The following is a 13306-nucleotide window of genomic DNA, read 5'->3' as shown; positions in this document are numbered from 1 at the left end:
TCGTTTTGATTCGTTCGTTACGTCAGATTACGTCATTTGGTGTCAATCGAGAAGATACACTATATAGTATATCCAAATGTCCCACCAATATTTATACCACTTGCTTACTCTCTATTTCATTCATGGTTTTACATTTATAATTTTATTTTACTTTACATTTAATTCTTCATTGTTCAGGCATTACAGAACTTTCATGGTCATAAATAAAAAATACGAACTGCAGTTTAATTTCTTTGTTTGTTCTTAAATTGACGTAGAATGGAGCAAAGACTCCTGGGATTGGGAAATGCGTTTATCCAATAAACAGATGGAGGTCAAGTCTATTTTCTAAAAAATGTAGGGGGTTATATGAGTGGCCCCACGTCGAATGGTATGACCCAAGATACGTCAGACAGCGCGCATATTCGACGGTACCGCTTTGTCATTGGTTTACCCAGGTGCCATTGCAACACCATTGCTACCTCTCATTGGCTGAATCTTTGAGAACGTTGTAGACTCAATCAATATAAGTCGCGGGGAGACGAAGCTCTGTTCGTTTGTATATTTTATTTACGTGACCATATTTTTGGTTTATGTTTAAAAAAAAGAATCAAAGAACCAGTTCTTCTTGTTTTGGGGAACCAGTTCTTGTCGTTCACGTTCGGGATTCGTTCGTTGTAACGAATCGGTCGCGACCGACACATCCCTAATATACACACGCGCGCGCCAAACTGTGCAAGAAATGAGAGATTTGCTCGCTGGAAAGGGTGGAGAAAACCCTGCAAGTCCCAAGAGAGGGGAGTTTCCGTGTGTGTGTGCGTGTGTGAGATGTGTATATATTCTGGACCCATTTTGGAGTTTAGATTATTGCAGTGTTCCTGAGATGTGTGTTTGGTGTCCCTGAGATGTTTGTGTGTGTGTGTGTGTGTGTGTGTTCGCCCACGTGTGATGACGGGTGTGTATTTCCAGCCCTCATGACTCAACGGACAAATGAATTGAGGCTGTAATTTGAAGACCTCTGGTCTGTTCACGGGTGACTTTCCCCTTACACCAAACACACACAACCCATAAGGCCTCTGAATGGCTCAGCCATGGGGCCTTCTAAAGCCCATTCTCTTACTGGATGGCAGTTCAATACCCAGAATTCTTTGCAGACCTCTCTAGTCATTCTATTCTGCCTGTTCGTTTTGACACAGACTCTGACAAATAGGCCATCTAATGACTTAGAGGTTTTGAGGTGAGCCAGAGAATAAGTTTATTTACCTTTTATGTATTTTTATGTCTACTTATTTTTTATCCTATGGTATGGTTTCCCTTGGTAACAAATAGTTTGTGTGTTTGTGTGTCTCATCTCCCAGTCGGTGATGACAGACGTTTCAATAGGACGACCCGACATGAACTGAATCAGGGCATCTGTCTGCCCCCTGTGTGTGTGCCTTTTGTGGTGGAGACTTTTGGAGAAATTACATCGGGGGTGGGCAGAGAGTGACCAATGTGTGTGGGGGTCAGTGAGTAATGAGGGGTCGGGGGATGGAAGAGGACTGGTGTGTGTGTGTGTGTGTGTGTGTGTGTGTGTGTGTGTGTGTGTGTGATGAAAGAGTGGGGGAGGGAGAGAGTGGTAAAGCGTTGCTGACAGGTAACATCTGTTTCAGGGGGCATCCCTCCGTACTGTAGATTGCATGGCAGCTCAGTGTGTGACAGTGGCTGTGTATTTGTGTGTGTGTGTGTGAGAGTGAGACTCTGTGTGTGTGTGTGTGTGTGTGTGTGTGTGTGTGTGTTTCTGTTTGTGTCACTGGGCAGTGATGTGTGTGAATAGAGACATATGTGTTGAGTTATTGATCCCGTCGGTGGGTGTAGCCACAGCCTGCAGATGCGAACAAAGACACACACACACACACACACACACACACACACACACACACACACACACACACACACACACACACACACACACACACACACACACACACACACACACACACACACACGGCAAGTGATCGTGTTGTAGTTAATTGTCCACTTGCCTCTCTGGTCTCCTGCTTTGTAGAGGATGATCCAGGTGGATAAGGTCATTAGATTCAGCCTTGATAAAATGGATAAGAAATAAAACACGCTGAAACCAATCCCGAAATGGTTGTCTTCAGTGTGTATGTGTGTGTATTCGCACATGTCTGTCTATGTGTCTTTGTGTCATGCGTGCGTGCGCGTGTGTCCATGTGGCTAGCTCTCCAGATGGGTCTCCCAGATGGAAGTGGCGGTCTTAGGGCAGATTAGCGCGCTCTATTCTGGGCCCCGCTCGGCTCCTTAAGACCAGGGATGGCTCGCTGACACAGTAGCCTAGTTGGCCCCGACTACCTAGCTTAGCCTTGGTTAGCCGTTGCCCTAGCCCAGCTTAGCCTTGACTTGTAGCTTAGGGCTAGCGGGCCTTGCCTTTAGCGTTACGTTGCTGTTGTGTTTTCTTTTTCTTCAAAGTGGTTGCCTTCTAGTCGCCGCTGAGCTGTAGGAATTAAACTGGCGGCCCGAGCGACTACGGTTAATCATTACAGAGAGAGGTGAAAGAGAGAGAGGGAGGGAGGGGAGAGAGATGAAGGGAGATGCTAAGTCGGAGAGAAGAGACGACAAAGAGAGAGAGAGAGAGGAAAGAACACATGTATAAATGCTACATAAATGACCAAGGAGAAACGCGATGGAAATTGAGAATAACAAATTGCTTGCAAAAATAATATTTATTCAAAAATACAAATAGAGGGTTATGAAAGGAGTGTCAGGGAAACCAGAAGGGGGGGCAGTGGTGGAGGTAGTGGTCGCGGTGTTGGCTGTGGTCGTAGTGGTTGTGCTATTTGTCGCAGTGCTGGAAGCAGCCCTGTTTGTTTGATCTGTACTCATTACCAGCTCAGGGACCCGGCCGAGTACTAAATGGTTTATCAAGGACCGCGCCCCTCCTCTCCTCCAACCCTTACAAAGCTGTCTGGCTGCTGTACACACACACACACACACACACACACACACACATGCACACGGCACGCACACTGGCACACAGACTGCAGCGTGTGCTGTGGTAGCCATGTTAGCTCCCCATGGTAGATATCCAGGAGAACCATGCCGCTAAGTTAACGCACTGGTCTTAATTTGCTGTGGTGCGATCGAAATTCACTGCCAAGTATGTACTTTTTATAGGGCTACCATGGTGACTTAAAGAGGCTTCTAGGAACTTATTGTTTTATTGCACACTGGGCCTTTCTGTGTTGACGCACTGAAGAGCAACACACACTGTTTGTTTGTATTGTAGTTGTGTTCTTTTTTTTTTTTTTGTGTTTTAAAGTCCCCAGGACAGCGAAGTCCAACTACCAGGGAGTTATGTGAGTACGCAGTGACATCGCTACACTGCGATGGGGGTGCTACACTGTCATGTTTGTATGAAGGACATGAGGTAGGAGGAATATAGTAGCCAGCTCTGTCCGTCTTTGTGTCACACCTTTAACCACTCATTTGTTTGTCCATCCGTCAATCTATCCTACCAGTTTATCCTCCTGTCCATAAAAGCATAAAAAGCCAATATAAAGTATCTATAAATAAAAACACCACCCTTCCTCATCTACATCAAGCAAACAAAGACACCAATTAAGTCACCATGGGAACCCCCCCCCCCCACCTTCCCCCCTCCCTGCCCTTCATTTGCCTATCCTTGGACCCGCCTCCTGCTGAGTGGGCCATGCCCCACCAGGAGACCGAGAAGCCCACCTAAAGAGTTGAACTAAGGGGGTCCAATACACTCCAGCACCTGTCAGTCAAACACCACCTGTTAGTACCCCCTGGGGTCCCCCCCCCCCCCCCCCCCCCCCCCCCAAGCATGCTGTTCGCTCTGGTACATTCAGCCCCTATTTAGCTAGCTAGCAGCTTGGATAAATGTCTGATTTAAGCCACTATGTGGCTGTGATAAGCTCCTTGTTATTTCATATAACAATCATTTAATTGTTCCTTTATTTTTTCCTTAAATATATTTATGTATGTTTATGTCCCCCTGACTTCCTTCCCTGTTGTCTGAAATCATGAGGCTATTAATTTCCACAGCAAGGCAAGCGCTGGGTAATTGTAGCGCTGCCGATCCGAGGAGTTATTCTGGCCTGCGATCCCACCGCACTTTGAATTACGGTTACTGCATGGAGGAAGGGGAGAGAGAGGGAAGGGAAGGAGGGAAAAAATGTCGGGGGGGGGGGGATCTTTGAGTGGTTAGCATTCATACAAACGCTGTCGTATTCAAATCTCACACACGATTCCTCCCATTTGATCCGCGTGTTGGAAAGGGGGTCAGGGCTGACGTCCAAAAAATGGCAGACTTTCGACGGAATACGTCAAAGCGGTTTTAAATAAAAAATCTCAGAGATTTGTGCTGTGCTGTATCTGGCCAGGTAGTCATGCGTATTCGGTGAGAGGAATAGTTTGGGGATTCGGTAGGACCCGTCCTTTTTCTCTGGGTTTATGTCTGGCACGGTGCACTCCGTAGAGGGGAGCGGAGGGAGGGGGAGGACTAGCGCTGATGTCCCGACGTGTCTGACGGCGCTAAAGGTCACGTTAGCCACGTTATGAGTGTCACCGCCGTTCAGGTGATCTCGCCGCTGATTCACGACATTAACAGTTATGACCGACTGGAAGGGCTTTTGCATGGGCTTGTGTGGCTATTGCAGGGTTGAGGGTGACACACACACACACACACACACACACACACACACACACACACACACACACACACACACACACACACACACACACACACACACACACACACACACACACACACACACACACAGAGAGAGAGACACAGACACACACAGACACACACACACACACACACACACACACAGAGAGAGACACAGACACACACACACACACACAGAGAGAGACACAGACACATAGACACAGACACTCACACAGACACTCACACAAACACTTAACAATCTGGTCTGTTTATAAGATGGAGGAGATGTCTGTGTGTGTACCTTGCTGTGGTTAATTTCCAGCAACAACAATGTCATGTGGCTAATGCGCACAATTGGGGGAAATTACAGTTGATTGCATATCAAATATTTGTGTTATTACAGTGAGTTATTATACACAAACATGACACGAGGAAATGAAGCCAAATTTCCCCAGGTGCTGCTTTTTCATTTCATGAAGACCGGGGGGAGGTGTGTGTGTGTGTGTGTGTGTGTGTGTGTGTGTGTGTGTGTGTGTGTGTGTGTGTGTGTGTGTGTGTGTGTGTGTGTGTGTGTGTGTGTGTGTGTGTGTGTGTGTGTGTGTGTGTGTGTGCAATGAACCCCTGTCTGTGCACGCCTGTGCACAGACAGGTCCCCTGGGTGCTGTTGCGTTTGGAGGAATCTATCATTGGTCTTATCCTCTTGCTTCTCTCAGGACTGCGCACTCAATTTGTCTCCTCTCTGTCTCCTTCACTTCCCCCCCCCCTTCCTCCCCCTCCTTGATTCTGCTTTCTCTCTCTCTCTCTTTCCCTCTACTTATTTTTTTTATTTTTACCCTTTTTATCACCATGTTTATCTCTTTTTACTGTCTGGATCTCTACCTCTCTCCATTGGATTTATTTGATTCTCTCTCTCTTTCCTTCCTCAACTCTTCCCTCCTGTCCCACCGCTCTCGCCCTCCTCACTCATGTTCTGCCTCTCTACCTCCCATCTCATCTCCTTCCTCCTCTCCTCCCCCTCCTCTCTCCTTCTCCCTCGTCCCCTCCCCTTCCTCCCCTCGCCTCCCCTCACCACCTCTTCTATCCATACCTCCTCTCCCGTCTCCTCCCCCTTCCTCTATTCTCTCCCCTCTTTCCATCTTTCCCCTTCTCTCTCCCCTCCTCGCCTCTCCACCCCTCCTCTCCTCCCTCCTTTTCGGGCTTCCCTCCTCCTCCTCCTCCTCCTCCTCCTCCTCCTCCTCCTCCTCCTGCTGCAGGGATATCAAGCCTGACAACATCCTGATGGATATGAACGGACACATCCGCCTGGCCGACTTTGGCTCCTGTCTCAAGCTGATGGAGGATGGAACGGTGAGCACACACATGTGCACAGAGACACTTGCACAGATGAAAATACAACCGTCGCACACGCACACACACGCAACACACAAATGCATGAGCTCTCAAATTGACATAGCTACACCTGCAGGTCACGCACGCGCACACACACACACACGCACAGACGCACAGACGCACAGACGCACATGCACACACGCACATGCACACACGCACACATTGTGTCCCCTACTCAAAAGCACACAACCCAAACCACATGCTCTTCCTCCTGTACCCCCCACTGGGTACCTGGCGAGGTATGTTTGGATTCTCCCTCAGCTCCCGCAGACTCTTAACCACAGCCAGACCTCTCGGAGGGAACACTAAAACACAAACCAAAACATTAGTCACTTCCCGTCAGCTTTAGAGCTTTCAAAGAGGAGCGGAGGAAAAGTGAACGATGAGAGACATCTTTTATTATGACAACAGCTGAGTCATTCAGGGCCATGAATCCATACTGGCAAAAAGTCAAGATGCTAATGTTTCTTTCTGTATTCAAACCACTTCCTGATATTTTCTAAATAGCAAATGGGTCAAGCAAACTTATGCTAATAATATCCCTCCAGGACTAGCCCTTTTCTTCTGATATTCAAATCATATCCTGATATTGAGCGGTTAAATAACAAATAGGTCAAACAAACTCATGCTAATATCCCTATAATACTAGCCTTTTCTGGCTTATCATAGTAAGATTAATAATTGGCGGGTACAGGCCGAGTCAGCTGAAAGATTACTTCCCCTTTTTTATCCCAGTAGTGCTGCGATGGGGAAATAGCTTGGTGAAGCGTTGTTCGATCTCAACCCTATGCCTTCAAGATCAGGTGTTCGATTTCCACTGGGACCACCGTTGCTTAGAGTGTATGCACTCTAAGCAACCCCTGGGGGCATGCCATGGGACCTTAAATGATAAACAACTACATTATACATCTATACAGATTATCTTTACGTGTATCGACAAATTCTACCACATCATACTACATTATAGACATGCGTCGTGTGTGTGTGTCTCTGTGTGTGCGTGTGTGTGTTAACACGCTCTCCCTGTGTGCCGGTGCTCCAGGTGCAGTCTTCGGTGGCGGTGGGGACCCCGGACTACATCTCCCCAGAGATCCTGCAGGCCATGGAGGACGGCAAGGGGAAGTACGGCCCCGAGTGCGACTGGTGGTCCCTGGGGGTCTGCATGTACGAGATGCTGTACGGAGAGACCCCCTTCTACGCAGAGTCCCTGGTGGAGACCTACGGGAAGATCATGAACCACAAGGTGAGCTCCAGGGAGTTTGGTTTGAGCTCCATAGGGGGTGGCGGGGTGCGTTCCAATAGTTGTCCCATAAACTGTAGCCGTTTCGCCCGCCCACGCCTCAAATATCTCCAGATGTACTCCTCAGTTGTCATGGTACCCGCCGTTCCAATGTTAGTCATAATAATAATAATGTTAATCATAACACATTTGTCACTTAGCTTTTTCTAGGTACTCAGACACTTAACATGACGCTAAACATAAAACACGGGAACGAGAGCAAACAAACAAGTACACTGTGTTCAAACATTAAAAAGCATCTTAAGTAAGAGGCAGTCAAAGGGGAAAAGAAGTAGGTAGCCAACTAAAGGTGCAGCTTAAAGACTAATAGCACAGAGGAATGTAGGAGAACGCTTTGGAATGCACCCCAGGTGTTTGTTGTTGTTTGAGTTGGGTGATCTATGGCAATTATTTTGGTCACATTTTGTATTGGGGAATTTATTGGTAAGAGAGTTTTCCTGCAGAGCGGGAAATAAATCCCACAGGAATGACTGCTTTATTCATGTCTATATCAGGAAAGATAGTCACTATGGTAACGTATTTTTCCGTGCTAATTCAGCGACCTGGAACAATAGACGATGCATTTCAAGCATATTTCTGATTTCAACCAAAATCAACTATTGACCCAGGATTACACTGTGTGTTTTCTATTCCAACCAAAACCACGAGTACACATAGCAACGCGTGTGCGTAGTACATCACGGGGACAAAAGTGGTCGCACTTCAGTAAGCCTCCCAACAGAAGTATTTGAATGGAGCCCAGCGGGAGACCAGACGGTAGATGTTTGGTAACTGCTCATTCACCGCCGTCTTATTTTAGGACGAACCGGCGTCTTCCTCTGCCAAAGGGAGAGAGTACTGGGAGAAAAACACAGCGGAGTGTATTTTTAACGGCTTTTAATGTGTTATCCACCGCCGTCTGTTCGTTATCAGCCTCATCTGCCCTGCGGTTGTGTTGTCCTACTGTGTGATCCTTTTAAAAATGCCCAGACACAAAGCACTTACCGGGTATTTTGCATCTTCTTAATTGTCCCGTCCTCCTCTTTAACACACACACACACATCAACACGCACACACATAAACACACGCGCACACATTCACACATACTCTAACGCATACACTAACACATACACATACATATGCACATTAACACGCACATAAACACACGCGCACACACGCACACACACATTAACACATACACATACATGTATACATTAACACGCATACACACACACACATTTACACCCACACATTCACATACACACATTAACACATACAATAACAAATACACATACATATCCACATTAACACGCACACACACACACACATTAACACACACATTAACACGCACATTAAACCTCACAGGAGCGGTTTCAGTTCCCGCAGCAGGTAGCCGATGTGTCGGAGGAAGCGAAGGACCTGATTCGCCGGCTCATCTGCAGCCGGGAGCACCGATTGGGCCAGAATGGCATTGAAGACTTCCAGCAGCACCCGTTCTTCTCTGGTACGGCCACAAGCTTCGCTCGCTCGCTCACTCACTCACTCGCTCTCTCTCGCTCACTCGCTCATTCTCTCAATCTTATTATCTCTCTCTCTCTCACTCACTCACTCACTCACTCACTCACTCTCTCTCTCTCTCTCTCTCTCTCTCTCTCTCTCTCTCTCTCTCTCTCTCTCTCTCTCTCTCTCTCTCTCTCTCTCTCTCTCTCTCTCTCTCTCTCTCTCTCTCTCTCTCTCTCTCTCTCTCTCTCTCTCTCACTCACTGCCGAAAGATTCTGGGTGTGAACCCTTATGCCTACCTGTAGGCCTCCTTGAGGAAGATGCCCCTACCTACCTACCCCACTACCTACATATAGAGATGTACAAAGTCAGTTGGATACAAATGTAGAAATAGCAAAGTCTATCTCCGCGTGTGGATGATGTACAAGCAGTGTGAGAATGGCACAAGAACATTAGCTAAAGTGCTTGTTAGCATTCCTTCCTCATGCCAACAAGTGGTTTGAGTGCATTAGCTTGGTGCTAGCGGCGCTGGGTAGTTTCAGTAAGGTTTACAGAGCTCAGCGTCCTGTTCTGGGGGGTCTGAAGGACACACTTTATAAGTCACACGCACACACGGAGGGTCGTAAGTGCTTGGCCCCATGCTGTCCCCTGATTACGGGATAATACAACAACATAATAACCTAATTTAATAACCACCACACAGTCTAAATATATCGACTGGAGATCTTTGTTCTGAAATAATGTCTTGAAAAGGAACTGTATGTATTATATCATTATTATGAGCATATTTTCTTTCTTTCTTGTTTTTATTGTAGTATTTTAGTATAAAACTGTTATGATATTAAAGGCATCATTGCTGAGGTACAGGATACTTGGTGGTTTAATTTTCTCCTTTGTTATTTTAATAAAAATATTGCCCCGCTAATGCTCCACTTCTGTTCAGGCATCGACTGGGACAACATCCGCAACTGTGAGGCCCCCTACATCCCGGAGGTCAGCAGCCCCACAGACACGTCCAACTTCGACGTGGACGACGACTGTCTCAAAAACTCGGTAAGACCGCTCGGGGTCTGTGAAATGACTCAATGTTTTCTAACCAAGTCCAGCCATCTTGGAGGGAAAACAATCCTAGCCATAGCCAACCCATTGTTCTGTTGTAAACACAATGTCACAGCTCGACAATAAAACCTGACAAAAAACGACTTCCCTGGTTCCTAAATAGGAGATCTCTCTCTCCAAGTTCCACTGCCCGACGGTACCTCCTTTTTTAGTCATGCCAGGCTTCATAGACAAATGCATCATTCACTCCTCTCTCCCTCTCTCTCTCCCCTCTCTCTCCCTCGCCTCTCCCCCCTTTAGTTTCTCGCTGTATGTAATCCTCCTTTGTTTATCTTCGAACCAGGACTGTAGAGAAGCCAAGATTACTCTGTGAGCAAGCAAATCCATGCAAACACGTCCGCAGTGCTCATCACACACACACACACACACACACACACACACACACACACACACACACACACACACACACACACACACACACACACACACACACACACACACACACACACACACACAGGGTTACGAACCACCTCAGGCTAAAAATAATATTGACGGGTTCAAAAATAAAACCTTTTATTTATGGCACACTTTAAATTACCTAAACCTTTGAAGTGGCTATTGAGAGCTGTATTTCTATCAATGCTCGCAGGGATTATGTTTCGGATGGAAGCAGGAACATTTGTTAAACCCTCGGATGAGAGTACATTGAACAGTTGGAATCGCCATGCCAACGCTCCATACTGAAAAAGCCTTGCAGACTGTTTACAACTGAACCTCTCAAATGTTCAGGACCGTGACCGAGTCAGGGAAATTCATGACGACACCAAGGGCTGTGCTTGAGGACATTCTCTCTCTCTCTCTCTCTCTCTTTCTTCCGCTCTCTCTCCCTCTCCTCTCTTCCTCCCCCATCCCCTTGATTGCGTCTCTCCGCAATGGTGCCTCTGTGACCGCTAACCCTAAATGTTGTGGTTTCTCTTCCAGGAGACCATGCCCCCTCCCTCCCACACGGCGTTCTCGGGTCACCACCTGCCCTTCGTGGGCTTCACCTACACCAGTAAATGGTAAGTGACACTGAACACTGACCCTGTACGTCCTTCACTTCATTTCCTCTTTCACTGAAGAAAGAGAACATTCCTTTGAGCATCAGCAAGTTTGATGACCTCACAAGTAAATTCATCCTACCACAGTTCGATATGCAACCTATTAAGCAGGGCATTTTTAATGTTATTTTCATATTCGTCATAGGTCAGAGGGCAAATGGAAAACAATGCAGCTAAACCAAATGATCTTGTTTATTGGCTGTTTTTGCAGTGAAACTGAATACTTTAAAGCTTTCAATATGTTTAGAGTTGTAGGACAATCACAGTCCGGCCCCAAAACCCCTCTTGCTTCATTGTCTCCTAGGTCTACTGCTATGGTCGCCATTTTTTGTTATTTTCCATCTCTTTCGGTCGAATAGGGTGACATAAAACGTCCAGGACGCGGTTAAAAAGACTGTCAAAGGCATCAGTTACACTTTTCTGACTTTCCTCTTGGAATGCATCGGTAGGAATACATGACAATGAGAGTAAAACAATGATTTAGTATAAATTGGAACGGCTGTCTGAAAAGGCCTCAAATGAAGTTGTTAAAAGAGGAGGAGAGTTCATTGTTCCCCGGCGAAACAGGGCTGTCCCCAGCTCACAGAAGTTCTCTCACTGACCGTGAGAAAGTTGAAAGACTATGAGTGTGTTCCCTGCTCAAGCCTCAGCAGTTTCGATCATTCTCCCTCTCGTCCTCTCTTTCTCATGGTCTTTCTTTCTCTTTCTCTAATGCTGACTTCTGCTTTTCTCTTTTTCTCTCCCCTGACCTTTTATTCCTGTTCCCCCTTTTTAAACCATTTTTTCTTTTCACAATTTTTCCCTTCTATCACATCCTTCACAGTCTTGCTCTCTCTCTCTCGCTTGCTCTCTCGCGCTCCTCTTCCCCTTCTCCACCCCCCCCTCTCCCCCTATTACTCTCCCCCAATGAGTGCCCTGTCACATATCCGCTGACGGGACATTTCTTAGCGCTGTTCCTTCATCTCCTCCTCAACCTCGTCTTCCATTTCCTCCCACGACTGAGTCTCCTTTCTGTGGAAGTCTGAGCCATCCGCTAGCTCACATCGGTTGAACCAGGTTCAAACAGAACATGTCAACTGAGTTATTTCACTCCGACACCCCCTCCCCACTTCCCACCATGGCATAAGATGGACACAGGAAGTGTGTCCGTCCCCCAACAAATATATTAGGGCTGTAACAGGAAGAGACCGGAACGGAATGTACTGGAACTTCGGGGTCTTTGTTCGTAGCTTCTTAGCCCATGTGCCCTGTGATGTTATTGTTATTATGTTGAATAATCCCGAGTCACATGACCTTCAGGCCTCTCTGTGATAGGAGGATTCCTAATAAGGTGATCAGGGAGGGACTAAACTGAAGGGGGGTCACATTCTAATCACATTTTAAGTATCATTAATAAAAAGGCAAAAATATAAATCGTTGAATTATGGTAAACTAATGAGAATATGTTAAAAAAGTAACACAAATCAGCCAGCAAACATAGTTTAAATGTTTTAGTCTTCTAAATAAGAAGGTGCAACAGGATTTTTGCGTCAGGAATTTAAACAACTCAGTTTTGACTTGAATCTTCTATGGAGGCGAACGCACATAATCCAAGTTAAAGGGGCAGATTTAGTGGCTTCTATCAGAACAGATCATTAAAATAAGAATTGTGTTTTCCTTCTCTGAGAATGGGTATTCAGTGGTCTGCAATCTGCGACCTCACTTCTAGCTTCCACTCACTGCAACATTGAAAGTTGATGCGTCCCTCCAATCGCGACCCCTGAACGGGTGTCAACACAAATGGTAATATCGCCCCCCTTCCCTCCTCCTGTAGCGTGCTGTCAGACAGGGGCAGCCTGCGGGACCTGGCGGTGCAGGCGGGCCGGGGCGGGCTGGACCAGGTGGAAGCCTGCCTGCAGGACAGCCTGGCCACCGAGGCCTACGAGAGGAGGATCCGGCGGCTGGAGCAGGAGAAGCTGGAGCTCAGCCGCAAGCTGCAGGGTGAGAGCAGAGGGGTTCAGCTCCGGTCTGAGAGCGGGTTGTACAGTGTGTTCATGTGTGTTTGATGTGGATGGTGTGTTTCTATGCTTCGGATTATTACAGTTGCTTTCAATCTTTCTCAAGAGCAAGGGGGTCGCAGGATGGCAGTAATACACTCTCTTCGATCTCTCGAATATTTGACCTCTGACCTCAGTTTTCTGGTCTAAACTGTATGTACATTGTAACATACATTGCAATATGTTTCCAGTTTTCTCTCTCAAAGAATGCATGCTTACAATAGTGTACCCCACCACTGCTCATGTAAATATAAGTGTCGCATGCTAA

At 46.8% G+C, this 13306-nt stretch overlaps 1 protein-coding gene across 10 annotated transcripts in view; it reads left to right on the top strand.

Annotated features, from left to right (window-relative positions):
• The window catches only part of cdc42bpab (CDC42 binding protein kinase alpha (DMPK-like) b), a 74810-nt gene that overhangs the window by 32323 nt on the left and 29181 nt on the right, over positions 1-13306 (top strand). For all 10 annotated transcript variants that reach the window (XM_060041717.1, XM_060041722.1, XM_060041719.1 and 7 more), the window contains exons 6-11: positions 5929-6022; positions 7107-7307; positions 8709-8847; positions 9787-9896; positions 10884-10963; positions 12816-12982. In XM_060041717.1, the coding sequence (XP_059897700.1) occupies positions 5929-6022; positions 7107-7307; positions 8709-8847; positions 9787-9896; positions 10884-10963; positions 12816-12982 (791 nt within the window). The remainder of the gene's footprint in view (positions 1-5928; positions 6023-7106; positions 7308-8708; positions 8848-9786; positions 9897-10883; positions 10964-12815; positions 12983-13306) is intronic.

This window comes from Gadus macrocephalus, chromosome 21, assembly GCF_031168955.1.
Source record: "Gadus macrocephalus chromosome 21, ASM3116895v1".
In the NCBI taxonomy this organism is placed as follows: domain Eukaryota; kingdom Metazoa; phylum Chordata; class Actinopteri; order Gadiformes; family Gadidae; genus Gadus; species Gadus macrocephalus.
This window is presented reverse-complemented; position numbering and strand designations above follow the sequence as displayed.